The 20699-nt window shown below is 41.8% G+C and overlaps 1 protein-coding gene across 4 annotated transcripts in view; it reads left to right on the top strand.

Annotated features, from left to right (window-relative positions):
- Positions 1-16508, top strand: part of SLC29A1 (solute carrier family 29 member 1 (Augustine blood group)) — a 58113-nt gene extending 41605 nt beyond the window's left edge. For all 4 annotated transcript variants that reach the window (XM_068123827.2, XM_068123838.2, XM_068123844.2 and 1 more), the window contains exons 7-13: positions 4258-4355; positions 4529-4598; positions 4816-4898; positions 7998-8103; positions 8933-9018; positions 10295-10491; positions 12916-16508. In XM_068123827.2, coding sequence (XP_067979928.1) covers positions 4258-4355; positions 4529-4598; positions 4816-4898; positions 7998-8103; positions 8933-9018; positions 10295-10491; positions 12916-13021 — 746 coding nt within the window. In that variant the 3' untranslated portion in view covers positions 13022-16508. The remainder of the gene's footprint in view (positions 1-4257; positions 4356-4528; positions 4599-4815; positions 4899-7997; positions 8104-8932; positions 9019-10294; positions 10492-12915) is intronic.
- The last annotated feature ends 4191 nt before the right edge of the window (positions 16509-20699 follow it).

Raw genomic sequence — 20699 nt, 5'->3', positions numbered from 1 at the left:
TCATGGCCTTTATGTTACGTTATGCTTCATGACCATGTTACGTTATGCTTTATGACCTTTATGTTACGTTATGCTTCATGACCTTTATGTTACGTTATGCTTTATGACCTTTATGTTACGTTATGCTTTATGACTTTTATGTTACGTTATGCTTAATGACCTTTATGTTACGTTATGCTTAATGACCTTTATGTTATGTTATGCTTAATGACCTTTATGTTACGTTATGCTTTATGACCTTTATGTTACGTTATGCTTCATGACCTTTATGTTACATTATGCTTCATGACCTTTATGTTACGTTATGCTTCATGACCTTTATGTTACGTTATGCTTCATGACCTTTATGTTACGTTATGCTTTATGTTACGTTATGCTTCATGACCATGTTACGTTATGCTTTATGACCTTTATGTTACGTTATGCTTCATGACCTTTATGTTACGTTATGCTTCATGACCTTTATGTTACGTTATGCTTCATGACCTTTATGTTACATTATGCTTTATGTTACGTTATGCTTCATGACCATGTTACGTTATGCTTTATGACCTTTATGTTACGTTATGCTTCATGACCTTTATGTTACGTTATGCTTTATGTTACGTTATGCTTCATGACCATGTTACGTTATGCTTTATGACCTTTATGTTACGTTATGCTTCATGACCTTTATGTTATGTTATGCTTCATGACCTTTATGTTACGTTATGCTTCATGACCTTTATGTTACGTTATGCTTTATGTTACGTTATGCTTCATGACCATGTTACGTTATGCTTTATGACCTTTATGTTACGTTATGCTTCATGACCTTTATGTTACGTTATGCTTCATGACCTTTATGTTACGTTATGCTTCATGGCCTTTATGTTACGTTATGCTTCATGACCTTTATGTTACGTTATGCTTCATGACCATGTTACGTTAGGCTTCATGACCTTTATGTTATGTTATGCTTTATGACCTTTATGTTATGTTATGCTTCATGACCTTTATGTTACGTTATGCTTTATGACTTTTATGTTATGTTATGCTTCATGACCTTTATGTTACGTTATGCTTCATGACCTTTATGTTACGTTATGCTTCATGACCTTTATGTTACGTTATGCTTCATGACCTTTATGTTACGTTATGCTTTATGTTACGTTATGCTTCATGACCATGTTACGTTATGCTTTATGACCTTTATGTTACGTTATGCTTCATGACCTTTATGTTACGTTATGCTTCATGACCTTTATGTTACGTTATGCTTCATGGCCTTTATGTTACGTTATGCTTCATGACCTTTATGTTACGTTATGCTTCATGACCATGTTACGTTAGGCTTCATGACCTTTATGTTATGTTATGCTTTATGACCTTTATGTTATGTTATGCTTCATGACCTTTATGTTACGTTATGCTTTATGACTTTTATGTTATGTTATGCTTCATGACCTTTATGTTACGTTATGCTTCATGACCTTTATGTTACGTTATGCTTCATGACCTTTATGTTACGTTATGCTTCATGACCTTTATGTTACGTTATGCTTTATGTTACGTTATGCTTCATGACCATGTTACGTTAGGCTTCATGACCTTTATGTTACGTTATGCTTCATGGCCTTTATGTTACGTTATGCTTCATGACCATGTTACGTTAGGCTTCATGACCTTTATGTTACGTTATGCTTTATGACCTTTATGTTACGTTATGCTTTATGACTTTTATGTTACGTTATGCTTAATGACCTTTATGTTACGTTATGCTTTATGACCTTTATGTTACGTTATGCTTTATGACTTTTATGTTACGTTATGCTTAATGACCTTTATGTTACGTTATGCTTAATGACCTTTATGTTATGTTATGCTTTATGACCTTTATGTTATGTTATGCTTCATGACCTTTATGTTACGTTATGCTTTATGACTTTTATGTTACGTTATGCTTTATGACTTTTATGTTACGTTATGCTTAATGACCTTTATGTTACGTTATGCTTAATGACCTTTATGTTAAGTTATGCTTCATGACCTTTATGTTACGTTATGCTTCATGACCACACACTCGCATATATATCTATATACAGGCACTTCCCTATTTGTGATAGATACATTCCTGGAAACCATCTTTTCAAATTAATGAATTTCAACATCGTATTGACTTAATGTATTAAAGGGAGAATGTGTTCCTGACAGAAAAAAAAAAATTTGAGTTGCAATTTTTCAGAGTAAATGATTGAAAATATTCTTGCAATAAAATACTGTGACTGTTCTGCGAAACAGTCATTCTCCAAAAGCACCAGTCTACAACATACAGGTTCCCGAGTTGGTTACCTCTGTATTAAATGTTCAGATAGTTCCTTCCTTCTGTGTAGTGTGTTTCACAGGGCAATATGCGTTGTGGGATTAGTTTGAGATTTTATCTTTCTTTATTCATCTCTAAAGCAAAGCGGTATCCCCATCGAGTCACTGGGGAAGGAGCGACAGGAGCAGCGCATTTGCATATTCGGGTCAAAACGGGATTGGAATTCCCACACCAATTCCCAATGGTCACCACCACCACAGCCAACCACTATCAACCTCCCAACCATCTCCAGACTGCTCACAATTACCTTACCCTTCAACAAGAAACAGCAACCTGCCTCACCCTTTTATTAGCAAACATGCTCAACTACCCCCACTGGATCACGACTGTTAAACACCATCCCACTGATTCAAGACCTTCATCACACAACCACTGCAAATGCCCACGGCCCTGCCTTTACCTTCAAACGTGTCGGCAACAGCCGCACAGTATGAGGGAGTTACTGGCGTTGTCTCGCCTTGTACCACCATCTTCAAACCTCACTAACAGGAAGGGCAAAGGTGTGCTAACTTCCCCATAACTTCCTACAGATAGTCATGACCCTCCGCTTGCCTGCCATACCATTTGGGTTCCTAGCGTATGTTCGCACCACAAATGCGCAGCAAAATTTGTCCACCCCACGTTAAGTGAGGAGCTCCGAGCCGTGGCCAAGTTCAAACATCACTGAAGACTGAGCGCAGCAAACTCTCAGCAAGGATGCCGTCAGCAAAAGGCCCGCCTAGGTCAATGAGCGCACCACGACAGGACCAAATGGGGAGGTGCATGAACCTTGCGCCCAGCCACCATGCCTAGAAGAGGTGGAGCATGAACCCTGATCTCTGTCTAGCCCCTCCCCTCTCCAGACAGATAAACGGTGGTCATGAGCCAGGGATTAGGCAGGACAAGTCTATGAGTCAGTACAGAGTCTGGGTGTGATCCACAGTTCACAACTCTGGTGGAGACTGGGCAAGCTGAGGAGGATGCTGGATCCAATTGGGAGCCAAGAGCAGCCAATCAGAAATTTTCAAGTCCATAACCAAAAGTGCTCAGCCAGTCATTTTCCCCATTTACCCATTCCATAGAGCGGGGAATCAAAGGACACGACAGCACTAGAGGACAGACCAACCTCGATCTCTTTCTTTCTCTCTTGCTCTCTTTTTCTCTCTCTTTCTTAAACTCTGCCGGTGTGATTCTGAATTGGTGCCAATGTTGTCAGTAAGATTGTACTGAGGGGGTAATTAGATGGGCTAACCCAGATGGTTCCATAGGAACCCACAGTATTGCCATCACATAACAATCCCCACATCACCGCCTCCAGACTATTGTCTAGGGCTAGGCCTCGCTAAAAGTATTAGAAGCTCCTATATTTCATTTCTGCATAAGTATAAGAAGCTCCTGTATAATTTCAGGGACTTCTTGTAGCTTCAGTTGTCTTTCCTACTTTTCTTTTTTTATCAACTTAGAGTAACCGATCACAAATGGAGATAATTATAGAATGTTGTTATTGGAGATGTTCATGCAGTTTGTGAGAAGTTGATGATCATGTACTGATATTATAACATTGTACTCGGGCTGCTAATTTGTACAGTCTCAGTATGTGGTTCCACTACAGGAGTAATCAAGTACTGGTGCAACCAATGGAGTGTTTGTGGAAGCTTGAAGCAATAACCGATGAAGTGTAAATGAGGCAGTGATTGTTATGTGATGGCAATACTGCTAGCTACTCTCTAAACAAACATCATCCCTATCATGTTTGGGACCTTTTTTAGACTGTAGTTTGTCATCCCTACATTGCCTTTTTAATTTAGCATAAATTTTTTTATTCACTTGTTATATCTGTGTACATACATACGAGTACCTTTTAATTTGAATGCAAAATCTTTAATCACAACTGTACAATTCCTTTGTCACTGCAGTGGGCAGCAACACTGCGGAATCTGCCTTCTGGTACTTCCTGACAGCGTGCGTTGTTACACTCTTTGCCACCACAGCGTATATGGCCTTAGGTTACCTGGTAAGGACACCTGTTCTTCCTCACTAGCTGACGAGCATAACATCAAAGTTCCTGTTTGAAAGAGTTCTGTTTATTCTATATTGAAAAGAAACAAGGGGATTGCTTGCAGATTGCCCACTTCCTAACTCTCATGTGTGCATTCTGCGTGTTTCTGTTTCCCCTCACTGCTCCAGGAGTTTGCACAGTATTACTTGCATAGCTGCTCAGCCAACACCGACAACAGCATAGATGCCATTGAGAAAGGTCGGTTTGCATGCACCCAATGCCCCATGAACCCACCTGCTGCTGTGTATTGTAATCCCAAAGCATGAATATACCACATTCCAGCCATACTACACCATAACTGACGGTGTTAAAATACACTAAGCTTCAACGAATGTGAGGTATGTACACTGCCCGAATGTGTCGTGAGATCAAAATAACATGGGTGATGCGTCGTGTCTTGGTCTGAACTTTTTAGACATCAAGAAGGCTTCCGTGCCTTTGACAGACGGAGTACCGAAGGAGTCCAAACATGTCTCTTTGTGGGTGGTCTTCCGCAAGGTACTGATGCATGTGTCTGGGCAGTGGGATGGGGAGCGGAAAAGGGATGAAATAACCCCTTAAAATGTTTTCCAAAGTGCAAGCCTCTTAAATCCCAGTTTACTTTACAAAATTGCACCACAACAGTGCACTCTCACCTTTGGCTATCGATCAATCAAGTTATTTTCTTAAATAGATAGAGACATTTACAATCTGCCATTGAAGTGGCTGTGAAAATCCCGAAAGGCAGCAAATTCCAAAGTTTAGGAGCATATTAACAATGCACGGTCACCAAAAGTCTTTGTACTTTTGTGAGATTAGCAGGAAATTCCCGCTGTTAAAGCATAGCATTCTTGTTGGTTTGGAAGGTAAAATCTCTGCTGCTGTGGTATAACTATACAATTGGAGCAAGTTTCATTTTAGCTTCAAAAGTTATCAACAATACTTTGGAATCAATGTGTCGGTGCGCTGGAAGCCAGTGAAGAGTCTTGAAAGCTGGAGTGATGTGATCTTATTTACGAGCTTGAAGGCCTAGTTGTCATTTTCTGCACAAGTTGGAGATTTGAGAGAAGATTTGTGTAAACCTGCTAACAATCATTTGCAGTAATCCAAGCATGTCATGATGACATTAATCAGGACCAGTTGTCCTCCAGTTGTTGTCCTCCAGTTGTTGTCCTCCAGTTGTCCTCCAGTCCTCCAATCAGGTCAACTCGTCCTCCAGTTTGAACATGAGAGAATTTTGGAGATATGAAGATAAAAGGAAATGGTTTACAGATTGTCACAGAATGACAATATGTAAGATATAAGAGTGTGTTCAGTCCATTTTGGCACCAGGATTAAGAATTGTAGACGCAAAGGGATTACCGTAGGTGTTGATTGCTGTTATTTTTTTTTCAGATTTGAAAAGTATATTGGTTGGTCTTGTGCGTTATTCTGCCTGTCTGTCAATCGCCTACAGGTCACAATTTTAAACCAATGTACACGAAACTTCACCAGATGGTAGAGTTGGTCATAAGGAAGAAGCGTATTGGTTTTGAGGTCACAGGTCATCTTGAGGTCAAATTTCTAAAATTGTCATTTTTCATCCAATTGATTTGAAATTTAAAAACCAGCATTTGCATAGTGAGTCACTAAATTAGGAACCCAACTATTTTTGAGGTCAAAAGGTCAAAGGTCAACTCAAAGTCAAACTTCCAAAATCATAAATTTTCATCTGAAAGAATCATGAATTTCCATCCGATTGAATTGAAAATTGAACAGCATTTGCACATTGAGTCACTAAATAGGGAAACCAACTATTTTTGAGGTCAAAGGGTCAACTCATGGTCAAACTTCCAAAAACGTAAATTTTCATCTGAAAAATCATCAATTTTCATCTGAAAAAATCATGAATTTCCATCCGATTGAATTGAAAATTGAACAGCATTTGCACATTGAGTCACTAAATAGGGAAACCAACTATTTTTGAGGTCAAAGGGTCAACTCATGGTCAAGCTTCCAAAAACGTCAATTTTCATCTGAAAAATCATCAATTTTCATCTGAAAAAATCATGAATTTCCATCCGATTGAATTGAAAATTGAACAGCATTTGCACATTGAGTCACTAAATAGGGAAACCAACTATTTTTGAGGTCAAAGGGTCAACTCATGGTCAAACTTCCAAAAACGTCAATTTTCATCTGAAAAATCATCAATTTTCATCTGATTGATTTGAAAATAGAACAGCATTTGCATAGTGCCTCACTGAATTGGGAAACCAACTATTAAAAGGTCAAAGGTCAACAAGGTCAAACTTCCAAAATCATCGATTTTCATCTGAAAAATCATCAATTTTCATCCGAATGACTTGAAAATAGAACAGCATTTGCATAGTGCCTCACTGAATTGGGAAACCAACTATTAAAAGGTCGAAGGTCAACAAGGTCAAACTTCCAAAATCATCGATTTTCATCTGAAAAATCATCAATTTTCATCTGAAAAATCATCAATTTTCATCCGAATGACTTGAAAATTGAACAGCATTTGCACAGTGCCTCACTGAATTGGGAAACCAACTATTTTAAGGTCAAAAGGTCAACTCAAGGTCAAACTTACAAAATCCATTTTCATCTGAAAAATCATCAATTTTCATTCGATTGATTTGAAAATTTAACAGCATTTGCATAATAGTGCCTCACTGAATTGGTGAACCAACTATTTTTGAGGTCAAAGGTCAACTATAGGTCAAACTTCTAAAATCAATTTTCATCTAAAAAATCGTCACTTTTAATCACATTGACCCAAACTTTTATCAAGATCGTCAATTTTAATCGACGAAAAGGACAATTTGCTGGATAAATGACGACCTTTTTGGGGGGGGGGGGGGGGCGGGGGTGGATTTTGCAAGTATCGTGCTCCGCATGACATATTCTTGTTTGTTTGCTTTTTTTGTTGTTGTTTTTTTACAGATAAGGGGCTAAGGACAATCTCAACAGCGTTAAATTTGAGAAAATTTAGAGCCGTACATGTTTGAAGTTCAGGCACGCAGGAAGTCAGAGTTTTGGAAGACAGCAAGTCATCGGGTTCAGTAGACAGGCATATCTCGGTATCATCAGTACAGCAAGGAAAACTGATATTAAAATTCCTTAAAATTATGCCTCGCAGATGTAAGTAAACAGAAAATAACGATGGATCATGAATGGATACCTGACTGATAGATGAAGAGTATCTGAGAAGTATCCATTAATATTTACAGTGAATATATTATCTGTTAGATACGATTTCAACCGTTCCAGAGCAGGTGCAGAGATAGCAAAACGAGATGGAAGATGTGCAAGTAATATATTATGGTCAGTGAGTGTCAAAAGCAGCTGATAAGTGCAGGAATATTATAATTGTATCTGATCGTTGATCTGCCTTGTATAAAATATGTCATTAGTAACTTTTAGAAAGGCAGTCTCTGTGCTAAGTGATTCTAAAAGGTTCTAAAAGAGACTGGCGATGTAGGCAATTCTGATTGATTCAGCAAGATTCAGCAAAATTCAGCAAAAATCAGCAAGAGCTGATTGGCAATAGCACATTGTTCCATCGTGTGATGACATGCTGTGTATGTTCTTGTATTTCCCTGCACCCTCATTCAGCTATGGGTAATGGCACTGTCGGTGACTACTGTCTTCTGGGTAACAATTTCCGTGTTCCCGGTGGTTACTGGGAGGGTCCAAACCATCAGCACCAACGAGTATTGGGGTACGGATGGAACAATCATTCCTTGTTCCACCATTGTTATGTTAATTTTTTTTTCATCTGATGAAACTGTCTGCAAGACATGCTGAAAACCGCAGGATTGTTTGATTTTAGGATGAGTAGAATAGCCGAGAGATATGCATACTACCCTCTGAACTGTCTATCCTGAGCTCAACTTTCGACCCAGCTATAAACAGTCGTGTTTTTCAGACAGGGTGATACATCAGTATATGTGCCAACCCTAGTACGGTCATTAAGACAGAGTTCCATCTGCTAGCATTAGTATATCGACTAAAGATCCCACAGTATCCTTCACGAAGAGTCGGCGAGTTGTCGCCGGCTCCCTGAACAAGTTCCTGCCCTAATCACCGTCAGTCAGACCTCAGGCCAAGCCAGTCAGTTCATGAAAGATTTCTGCAGAAAACGTTCCCTGGCCAATCCCTCAAGAAGGTGGGAATAATTGGGGCCATTAAAGTAGTACTGTAGTATATTCAGTTTGTCCACTTGCACTGTTCCCTGTGTCATTGCTGTATCTTTCTCAAATTGGGTGCCTGCAATCTTGCAGATTTCAGAAGTCTTTTACTGCGGTGGCATAATTCCACCGACAGTCGTGATTATGATTAATTTATCCAGTCGTGTTTGTTTGAGAACCAGCTTGCATCGGCATAAATACGTAGCACGTCCATCAGTGGACGCATTGCGCAAAGTACTGTGCATAATTGTGTTGTTGTTAGACAGTCAAGACAATGCTGAGGATATTCCGAGCAGAATTCTGTGTTTTTCTTCTTTGTTGGCTTTGTGCTAAGAAAACTTCACTTGTTCTTTCCTTCAGTCAAGTTTTTCTCGCCAGTATGCTGCTTCCTCCTCTTCAACGTTGCAGACCTCTTTGGTCGTAGCTTTACTGCCTTCGTCATGTGGGTGAGTTTTATTTTGGATAGACATTGGATAGAAGTTGTTGATGGTGGTGATTTGTGATGGGTCGCTAGAAACCTAGAAACCTGGAAACCAACTCCATCCTCTGGGTCTTCTAAAATAAATAGATGGCCCCTGAAATGAAGGACTAGATCTCTGACCTTATTAATCCCACATTAGAGTAAAGCTGATGGTCAGTAGAAGAATGTATTCCGATGTAGGTAACTGTTGTACTAAATTACACAATTTAGTGTCTGGCTGACCGATACATTTGGTCGTTACTTATCCAACCTCAACCAAACTTTATAGGACGAGTAAGGGTCACACGATGGAGGTTGCAGCAACTTCATTTCCCATCCCCAAAGCGGTTTTCCGCCATGGGTGAAATCCGTGTTCAGATGTATAGAGAGCTTATCATAGCGTTTTTCCAAGGCCGCTTCTAATAACAAAAGTAACTAGAACGGCACTCTTGAAGTAACTGGAATCCCACAGAGCCTCCCATCCCAAAAAAGTAACTGGAACAGTAGAGTGCAAACCCCGTTAGGCTGAACAGTTGTTTTGTATACACTGAAAGACCGAATCTGGATTCTGGGTTTTGTATGACACAATGTTGAGTCATTTGCAAAAAGGAACAGTGTTTCCAGAGCATCAGGGAGGATACTTATGCCGATGATGAACAAGACTGCCTTGGAGGCACTCCGTCTGCCACTGGGTGAGGAGAGGGTTCTATTGATAGAAACCTGTTGGTTGCATGAGTTAGGAAGTCAGAAAGCCAAGTATGAAAGCGACCTTGATGCTGCAATAATCGAGCTTGGCAAGCCAAGTCGAATGCCATGTTTGGTGTGTGTGTGTGTGTGTGTGTGTGTGTGTGTGTGTGTGTGTGTGTGTGTGTGTGTGTGTGTGTGTGTGTGTGTGTGTGTGTGTTTTTTTTGTATGTATGTATATATATATATAAATAAGTTGTGGCATATCTACCACATATTCCCACCCTCATATGCTCCATGTTTTTCTCCTTTTCTTCTTGCTCTTCCCAATCCTATTTCCCTCTTCCTTCACTCCACTCACCCCTAACATTCCCTACATTTTGCATATGGAATATGTTGATGGCCTCTGATTCATGTTGCATGTGCTTTGCTCGAACTGATGCTGCAGAAAACAAATGTGAGCCATTCTCGCAGTGCAAATATAACAAGGTTTGTTCAAATCAGTTACTTAGTTGTCTTTTGGGGGTTTTTTAATTTGTTTTTGTTTTTTTCTTCCCTCTCTCTGTCTCTTCCTCAAGCCTCGAGAGAAGAGCCGTTTGCTCCCGCTCTTTGTACTGCTTCGTATTGTATTCATCCCTTTATTCCTGCTCTGCAACATTCAAAAAAGCCTCCTGCCAACCATTTTTCACCATGATGCCTTCTTCATACTGTTTATGATTGTCTTTGGGACCTCCAATGGCTATCTTGCCTCGCTTGCCATGGCGTATGGACCAAGGTGACTTTATATGTGGTTTTTATAGACACATGTTTGTAACATTTATAGATGTGCAATTTGTACAACATAGATGTACATTGTGGATTGTGGGGTTTGGAAAAGGAACTAGAAGACAAATTGGAGCCAAGTTGTTGTTGTTGTTGTTGTTGTCCTCCCCCCCTTACCCCCCCCCCCCCCCCCCACACACCTACCCACCTCCTCCCCTCTTAACTTTTATAAGGGGTGAGGTCCAACAGTACCAAGTTTGTGCCCTGCCTTCACCACAATACTCCTCCACTCCCACCGCCACCTTACCAATATCCCTCTTCACACAATTCTCCCATCTCAACCATGGTCTACCTCTATTCCTCCTACCTTGTTCCCTCAACCTGTCCTCTCTCTTTGGCATTCTGTCTTCCCCCATCCACACCAAATGTCCAGCTCATCTCAGCCGGAATTTCACCAATCCCCCCGTCAAGCTCATCCGCAAACCAATCTCACCCTCAGTTCATCAATTCTCCTTCTATCCACCCTTTTCACTCCTGCAATCCTCCTGACCCAGTTGTTCTCGTAAACCTGCAGCCTCTGTTGTTCTCTCTGTCAGTGCCACAGTCTCCAGACCATAAAGGTTGGCCGGTATTCCACAAAATAGATCAGAACCTTTCCTTTCAATCTCCTTGAAAATTTCCTGTCTGCCATTACACCCTCTATCGTCCCCCACACATTTGCACCCACCTGAATCCTCCTCCGTACCTCTACCTCTGACTTATCATCTCCGGTCACTGTTCCACCCAGATACTCAAACCTATTTCCTTGTCTGATCTCCTTTCCCTCTAACCTGATATTCATTTGTTTTCTCTGTTGTCTGACCCACATCACCTTCATCTTCTACATGCTCATTTTCAGCCCACGTTTCTCAAATGCCTCCTTACACTCCCTCAATACACACCCAGCCTGGTGTTGGCTTAGCGGTTAGGGTGCCGGCTCGGGATCCTAGGATCCTGGGTTCGAATCCCGGTCGATCGCTGAATTAACGCCAGGGGGGTTGAATCAGCCTGTCATCCTTCCGAGGTCGGCAAATTGAGTACCAGTTCACTGGTAATTCCCTGTGTGTCGCAAGAGTCGACTAACAGGGTTGGTGGCAGGAAGGGCATCCGGCCGTAAAACATTGCTTCAAAAAGGGGACCATGGTGCCCGAAAAAGGCCAACCCCTGCTCTGCAGGGAAAAATGGCCTCTAAAAGGTGGTTCACTCCCTCAATACACACACACACACACACACAGATTAAACCCCCTAAGTTGACTAGGAAGCAAGGCACAGATTGAGTCTCACCCCAGCAATTGCTGCACAACCTGTTAGCAACAAGTGTCGCCTGCCACGCTGACACATTGTCTCTGCCCTGCTCATCAACAATTGGGAGGTTTGCAGTCAGGAACATAAAATATAACTAAGGAAGCACGCTAACCCTGAAATGACGCTGACATTATGTGCATAAATTATACCAACACATCACCTCCAAACTAGGAGGCATCCGCGTGGTACTCAAGTATTTGCAGACTGAGATTAAAGCTCTATGGTCACAAATAGACAAGGAAGCAAGGCACAGATAATTTATGTCAGCGTCAGTATAATTTACAGTATAATTTACCTACCTACATTCATTGAAAACCTACTTGCATTCATACTTTATCAAAAAGGTCATCCCACAAAGTAATTCAAATAAGGTGCACAAAAGAGCTCATAAATATTCATGACCCTGGAAATACCATAGCTAGCGATGTGTGGTCAGGTAGGAATAAACACCTGTTGACTGACTTTTCTGCTAACTGCCATAGTTGATGTTGCTTAGTCTTGTACTCCAAATAGACTTATTTACGAATGAACGAAATAAATATGGGGAAATTAGCCAATTCGATTTGTACTCCACATTGATTTGTACTCCCGGTGTGTACCCCGGTTTAGAATAGGTACACCATATCCCTGCGCATCGTAAGAGGCGACCAAGGGTTGGCGTCAGGAAGGGCATCCGGCCATAAAAACATTGCCTCAAACAGGGAACCATGATTGTCATGGGGCCCGCAAGGCTAACCCCCGCTCTAGCGGGGAAAATGGCCTTAAAACGATCATTCATTCATTCATTGATTGATTTATAGGCCGAAAAATACGGTGCTCTCCTCGACTTTTATAATAAGCATCTCGCCGTGCCAAACATTACAACATCATACATGGTAAACAATTCATTTTGTAGATATGCGTTGATATCACATGGAGCCAATACCACACCTTATAGTCACTTGCAAATAATTTGTAACTCTGTGCCATAAAATATATTTCCCCCTTTGTGCCCTTCTATTTTTGTTTTTACATTGGCATGCCAACCTTCCCTCAAATAAACCTCAATTGGCAAGTTTTCTTCTCACCGTCTCCCCCATTTCATTCCCCACAGAACCATTAAAGGAAGGGAGGCTGAGACTGCAGGATCCATCATGATGTTCTTCCTGGCACTGGGGCTATCACTTGGAGCATGTTCTTCCTTCATCTTCGCTCTTTGATGTACTCAGGAGACACGAGCCACCTGGGTTTTCCATGAAAGTTTGTTGTGAGAGTTTTCAAAGTTTTGTGGTTTATTTGTGGAGTTGGTTTCTTTTTATTCTTTATTTTGTGAATATATATGGCTGTACATTATTCCATGTAATTATTTTTTTTAAGTATTGTTTGACACAGTGCAGTGAAACTGCACTGCCATGTTTGTTGAAAGCCTGCCATGCAAAGTTGGGTTATGAGTCGTACCTTTGTGGACACCTGAGAAGTCTTCTAAAACTGTTTATAGCAGGAAGTTCCTTTGCAAGAGGGAATTCCAAGCTTCAGCTTTTGAATCGAGTCCATAAGTGATCCATTTACCCAAATCTATGAGATGTTGAATTGGTGGTGTGTGCAGATGTGCAGCAATTTTTTTTACTTTCTTGCATAGATGCTTGTGCTTGCACTTCGGTCTTGGGCGAAAGGAAATAGATGTTTTTCCGTGCTCTAACCTATTTTCAAACTTTATCATAAAAGTATTTATGACGTGAATATTTATCGTACTTTCCACAGATTGAGTGGATCCGCCAAAATAGAGTGGAATTTGCTCTTTCACAGAGGATTGTGATTTTCAAACCAATTTCATTTGGTTGATCAATGAGCTGAATTGTGTCAAAATAGAATTCTAAGGTTTTGCTGTACTTTTTTTCTTTCTTTTTTTCTTTCCTAGATATTGGGTTTTGCAACATATTCCAACAAAGTACCACGGCTACATTTATCAGAAACTGTTGAAATGATCATCGAACAATTGGCTGTTCTCTAAAATTGGACAACATAATTCAGTCATTGGAATTGCTACAAGTAATTTTGTAGGGACTTATTAAAAAATTCTTCAACTCTTGTCATTGAAAGTTGACTTTTCAGTGTTATAATGCCAAAAAAAAAAATCCTTCAACCTTTTTTTATGGCTAGGGAGATAGTCACAGGGTGACTAAGCAGAGAAATAGAGATGATGACAGAACAGCTGTACATGTTATGTGATGCTTTACCAAAAATTGATGACAGACTGGGGGGTGGAAGAGCAATGGTGAGGGGTGTTGTTGAGGAAAAATAAATTCATATCTCAGTGACCACATTTTTGAGCAACACATTCAAACACTCAAACTCAGCATACTTGCTGAACATATTGCTACGGTATTGGCGCACACCGGACTCGCGAGGTGTGTACTCAGACCCACCGTCACTACCGACCTTGAGGCCACCAGACCATTCCAACTACTTTGGTTAAGAAACCGTGGCTGAGCACTGGCTAAATGCTACTGAAGCGAAACAGTGAGGCAAAACTCCCGTCTATCCACTACGTACTCGCTATGTCGGATCAATGAAAGAAAGGACAGGAACGAGGCAGATTTGGAAATGTACCAAGTATTTCTTTATACGCACACAAGTAAGCAATCATCAAGCATGGATTTATAAGAAATCAACAGCCAACTTTATTTCCACAGGCAGGAAATCAACAAACGTATTTATAAGCGCAAGGCCAAAACGCAACAGACACGGACGGACGAGCAGACTTGCCCTAAAACGTATTTTCCTCTTGTACAAACTTGCTTAGACAAAATACATGGTGCCAACATTTATTCCGGGAAGAAAGATAGGAGGACAGAGAGAGGCAGGCAGTTTAGAGCATTGGTACGACTCCTCACTTACCTCGAGCAACCATGCGGGGTTGTGTCGGGCCAAATATTGAGGGGCAGGGATTTTGGGGTGAGGGTTTGGTGTTGCGTGGGAAGCATGTGGTGTGAGAGTATATGGAGCTGTGCAACACCCCAGGGGCTTCACCGTGCCCTTGGCTCATGGACCGCTTGCCTCAGGCCCCTGCACAACGAGCTCCTGCACCTCATACCCCAGCGTAGCCGGGTCCGGCGCGACCCGCGTTCCGGCAGACAATCTCCCAAACAGACAGTCTGAGATGTACTCGTGCCCCTAGTGCATCAACAAACATCCACTAGCTGAGTCGGGTCCTGACCTTTTATACGTGTGGGCGTGGCTTTGAGGGAGCAAAGCTCATGTGAGGGTCTCTTCGCCATTGGTGCGCGTCAGATGGGGGTGGGCACAGCAAGGAGGGCTGTGGAAAATCCCAGCATCGCTACACCTGACAGCCAAGGGAGCTGAAGGAAAGACTGATGGAGTGAAGGAGGGATTGTTTGAATGAGGTTTAGTGAAGTGGCACATTCGTGGATTGAGGAGAGTAAAAGCAGCAAAATTGGGAGGCATTACTCCGGGCAGGAATATACAGACTAACCTCACAACACATTTTCCCCTCAACTCCTAGACAATTGACAAACGTCTCCCTACCACATAAATTACAGAAATAACTGTCTGGGGATCTCTGTGTACATGAATGCTCTCCCCTGGGATATATTTTCCAACACCTTAACAATATATACATACATGCACCTCTGGCACCAATTTGTGCATAAAGGTTTCATTTTCCTTGTGCTGGGATGAAGTTTTTAATTCCTTTTTAAAAAGAACCTTGTTTAGGCCACACCATGTATAATAAGTGGCTTGTTCGTGTCATGAATCGTATATATTCTTTAAGAACCTTTACAACCCTTCTCAGGATAATTGAACACTAATAATATGAGTCCTCTGGCCACATTTGATCCACAGTAAACCAGTTATTCTCATTATTTGTCATAAACCAGAAAGTCGTGTCTAAGAAACTAATCCCGGAAGACGGGAGGCCCCGTTTAACGTCTGTCTGAAGGACGCACACACACTAATGTACCCTGCCTGCGAAACACCAGGATGGTTGAGATTTTAACCCAGGCTAGAGAGCTCGAGTAAATGCACTCCCTCTGCACCATCCTCAGGGATAAAATGATGTCTTTAGAACATAGAAAAAAAATCTAAATTGAAAAAACAAAGGTGACCAGCTTGGGCACAAATGTGGCCATTAGCTTTCCAACTCCACCATCTTGTATGTTTATTCCGTATATATTTTTATTTATTATAATTTTGCTCATGTTCAGCAAGTCACCGAAAGTGCTTTTTAAGGTAGTTGACCGTTATGACAGACAGTATAAAATGCACTTCTCGTAATGAAAAAGGAAAAAAAAAAAAAAGCCAATACAATTTTTCACGTTCTTTTAAATATTTTTTTTAACATACCGATTGTGCTGTGTACTATCGGCAATGTTTTCATCGTTGCTATTTCTTTCATCCCAAAAGCCTCTCTTTGATGTTTATTTAGTGCCCATTTGTAACAAACTACATTGTATGTTAAAAGAGCATGGCAAGATAATTTTTATTTTATTTAAATTTTTTACATACAAGAAACGATGTTATTTTATTGATGGAATAAACTTCGGACAAAGTTTGTGTGGTGATAACAACTTTGGATTTTTTCTGAATGTCTCCAAAGAGCCTTATTTGTGGAAGTTTTGTCTGTATAATTTAATGTTCTGGAATTCTGTTGAGATTGATCATTTGATTAAAAAAAAAAGAAGGTGATCACGTCGTTAACTTGTCATTTATTCTGGCTCAATGTCATAAACATTTCATTCATTCATTTTTCATTTCATTTTTCAGGATGCATCTCGAAATACACCTGAAGCTTCATTCATGTGATGAAGTATACCATTATATGCTAGTCCATACTTTTTATATCTGGGGGTGGGTGTTTTGCCTTACTTTCCACAAGCATTTATTATTATTATTATTATTATTATTATTATTATTATTATTATTATTATACTCCTTTTAAAATAGCCCTGAGTGGGCTGACTGTCATCTCTTGAGGTTGTAGTTCAGACCACTGCTGATTTGGGGGACCCCCTGTGAAACCCCCTGATCAGAAATTAAATATATATAAGACCGGGTGATCCTGTGGATTGAGTATACAACATGCATTTTAAGGCCATTTTCCCTGCTAGAGCGGGGGTTAGCCTTGCTGTCCCCATGACAATCTTCTCCATTTTGCCCTATTTTCTGCATCTCCCCTTGTTAACCCCCTTGCCCGCATTTCTTCTTCCACCATCTTTAGCCAAGTCTTTCTCCTTTTTCCCCGTCCTCCACTTCCTTCTACATTCATTTCCATCACTTCTCAACCAGTCACTTTCATCCTTCCTCAACACATGACCAAACCATCTCAACCTGTTTCTCTTCACAGCATCAATCACAGGCTCTATTCCCATCATCTTTCACAATTCATCATTTGTCTTCCTCTCTCTCAACGGTACTCCACACATCCACCAAGCCATTCGCATTTCCACCCTTTCCAGCCTTCGTTGCTGCTCTACGTAAATTACCCGTCTCGCTCCCATAAATCATAACACTTCTCACACATGCAGCATACACATTTCCCTTCAGCTTCAACGACACTCCCCACCTCATCAGCACGCCACTCAGTTTCCGAAACTTCTTCCATGCACATCTCACTCTAGCAACCGTTGCCGAGTCTGATCCACCTTCTCCATTCAGCATGTCTCCGAGGTAGCAAAATGTTTTCACACCTTCCAGCTTCACGCCGTCTCCAAGATCCAACTCAACATTTCCTCCATCTGCAGCTCCTTCTGTGCACACCTTACACTTGAATGTAGCTGCCACACTGGTTAATGACCCTCTCAGACCACTACATTTTTGATGAACCCACTCAGGGCACATTGTACATTGAATGGAGTTCACTCCGACACCCTTCCTGTACACAGCACATGACCACTTCCCAGTTCTTTCCACCTAAACACATGCTTTACCACTTGCCATCACCTTCGTCTTTCCGATATTCACTTTCAGACCTTTTGTCTCCATACTTCTTCCACTTGTTCATCTTTTCCTTCAGTCCATCCATACTTTGCGCAATCAACACCAGATCATCTGCATACAACAACTCCCATGGTAAACCCTCCTTTACATTCTGAGCCAGCACCTCCATCACAGCTACAAATAGTAGTGGACTTAGTACCGACCCCTGATTCACTCCCACCTTCACCTGAAACTCACCACTGTTCCCGTCCTTCGTCCTTACAGCTGTGCGTGCTCTTTTGCACATTGCCATCACTACTCTGATCAACCATTCCTCCACTCCTAACTTCCTCAATGCCCATGTCACTACTTCGCATGGAACCCTATCAAATGCTTTCTCCAGATCAGCAAACCCAAGAAACAACTTCTTCCTCTTCTCCATGTACTTCTCCTGCAACTGCCTTACAATAAAAAGCACGTCTGTCATTCCTCTTCCTGGAATAAATCCAAACTGCATTTCGTCGATCTTCACTTTCTTCCTTATCCTCCTCTCCAACACCCTTTCCAATACCTTCATTCCATGCTCCAATAACTTTATCACTCGATACGAGCCACAGTCCAGAGGGTCATCTTTCCCCTTGTATAGAGGGACAAGGGTACTCAGTTCCCAATCCACTGGAATGCAGGCTTCTTTCACTACCAGATTACAGATCGCTGTCATTCTCTTCAAACCCCAACTTCCTGCTGCCTTAAACATATCTCCCACAACTCCCATCGGCCCTCCTGCTTTTCTACTCTTCATTGCTTTTATCGCTTCCTCAACTTCCTTCTCAGTTACCTTCTCTGCCGGTCCTAAAACTTGGTTACTCTCTATGTTGCCATCCCATTCATTCTCTGTATTCAACAGCATTTCCATATATCTCTTCCATCTTCCTTTAATTCCATCTGGGTCCACAACGATTTGTCCCACTTCATCCTTCAAGCAACTCACCCCCATCACATCACACCTCTCTATCGCTATCTGCTTTGCAATCCTGAATACCGCTCTCTGACCATCTTCCGAATCCAAGCGTTCTCCGAACATTTTCCTACATGCCTCCTGCGCCTTTGCTACCTCTTTCTTTGCAGCCTTCTTGGCTGCCTTATAACTTTCATGCTCTGCTTTTTCTGCCCCCGTACCCTTCGCCTTCTGCCACTCCTTGAACTTCTTCCTCTTCTCGTCAATCCTCTTTCCAACTTCATCATCCCACCACCATTTTTCCGAGTGCCTCGGCAGACCTTTTGTCCATCCACATACCTCACCAACAGCTCCCAACAGACTAGCTTTCATTGACATCCAACCACTTTCAGGCTCAACCACATCATCCTCTCCCATACTCAGCCTCTCTTTTAATGCCTCCCTTACTGTCACCTCTTTCAACCTCCACACCTTCATTCTCGGTTGGTACTTCACCCGCCGAGCTCTCCTCACACCTTTCACCCTTATGTCGCAGACAACCAAGTGGTGCTGTGAAACAGCCGCCTCCCCGGGGATCACCTTTGTGTCCTGGAGGTGCCCACTATCTCGCCTACGCCCCATCACGTAGTCAACGGTTGTCGTCGACCCACCTGACGTGTATGTAACAAGCATATTATCCTCTTTCTGGAACTGAGTATTACAAATCAGCTCCATCAGCAAACTCCAAAATCCTTTCACCTTCTCCATTTCTCACGCCATAGCCGTAACCCCCATGAACTCCCTCAAAACCGTCCATACTCCTTCCCACGTGTCCATTTAGGTCTCCTCCTACCACAACAACTTCATCTTTCACATTTTCTATCAGCTTCTCTGTCGCACACCAGAACTTGTCCTTCTCTTCATCGCTCCGACCAACCTGCGGAGCATATCCCGAGATGACGTTCACCAAGAGCTTTCCAATCATCATTTTCATCATCATTTTCATCATCATCAACCTATCACTCACTCTCGTCACATTCACCACACTGTCTACAAACTCCTCAGAAAACAGGACACCAACACCATTCACGCCTGTATCCTGCCCATATGCAGTTGTAATTGTCATGGTTCTCTTGTTGAGGCAATGTTTTTCTGGCCGGATGCCCTTCCTGACGCCAACCCTTTTTGTCGCCTCTTACAACACGCAGGGATATGGTGTACCTATTCTAAACCGGGGTACACACCGGGATGTGTATGATGGTATGATGGCTTTATCGGACTTCAGAGAATTTGGTTGGTAAATAAGGAACGAGTCTGGATCCAACATTTCAGGGGGTAACCCCCCACCAACCCCCTTGATTCAAAATCGAAGCTTCAGCGATTGTGTGGGCCATCGAATAGAAATGCTGTATCAGACTTCAGAGCAATCGGTTGACAAATAAGGGTCGAGTGGGGATCCAAACTTTGGGGGTTAACCCCACCCTCGCTCCTCCCCCTTTAGCCCCTCCCTGCCCCCTCCTCTCAGGAGCCCCCCATTATCCAAATTCTAAAAATGTAAGACGGAGTGGAGGGGTTGTCAGGTTTCATAGTAATCACTTGGTAAACAAGCATTCTGAGTATTGTGCTGCAATACATGTCCCCTACCAAAGTTCAAAGTGCCATAACTTTGTCAAAAATGATCGAATATGCAAATTTATGCACGGTTGATGCTGGTTTTCAAACTTGATCTGAGGTATGCTGAGACACGTGTGTCACGCCTCACCTCATTGATAAGCCCGCAAGGTCGCTCTGTGGAGCGGCCTGCTGCACGTATTGCACTGTGTGAATTATATAAATTATTACCAACTCACGGTCTGAGGTACTAGCGATTCAAGAGATATCTATTTTTTTATGGCACATTGGAGAAGCCAATGCGAGGTTTCTTCTTCCTCAGCATGTCACAACCTTGTCAAATGCGATCGAGTTTAAAAAGTCAGAATTTGACCAAATCTGTTTTATTCGTTTGTTAATATACCTCAGCTATT

Source organism: Myxine glutinosa, chromosome 1 (assembly GCF_964187855.1).
Source record: "Myxine glutinosa chromosome 1, kmMyxGlut1.1, whole genome shotgun sequence".
Classification (NCBI taxonomy): Eukaryota; Metazoa; Chordata; class Myxini; order Myxiniformes; family Myxinidae; genus Myxine; species Myxine glutinosa.
The sequence above is the reverse complement of the archived record's forward strand: the minus strand, read 5'-3'. Positions and strand labels throughout refer to the sequence as shown.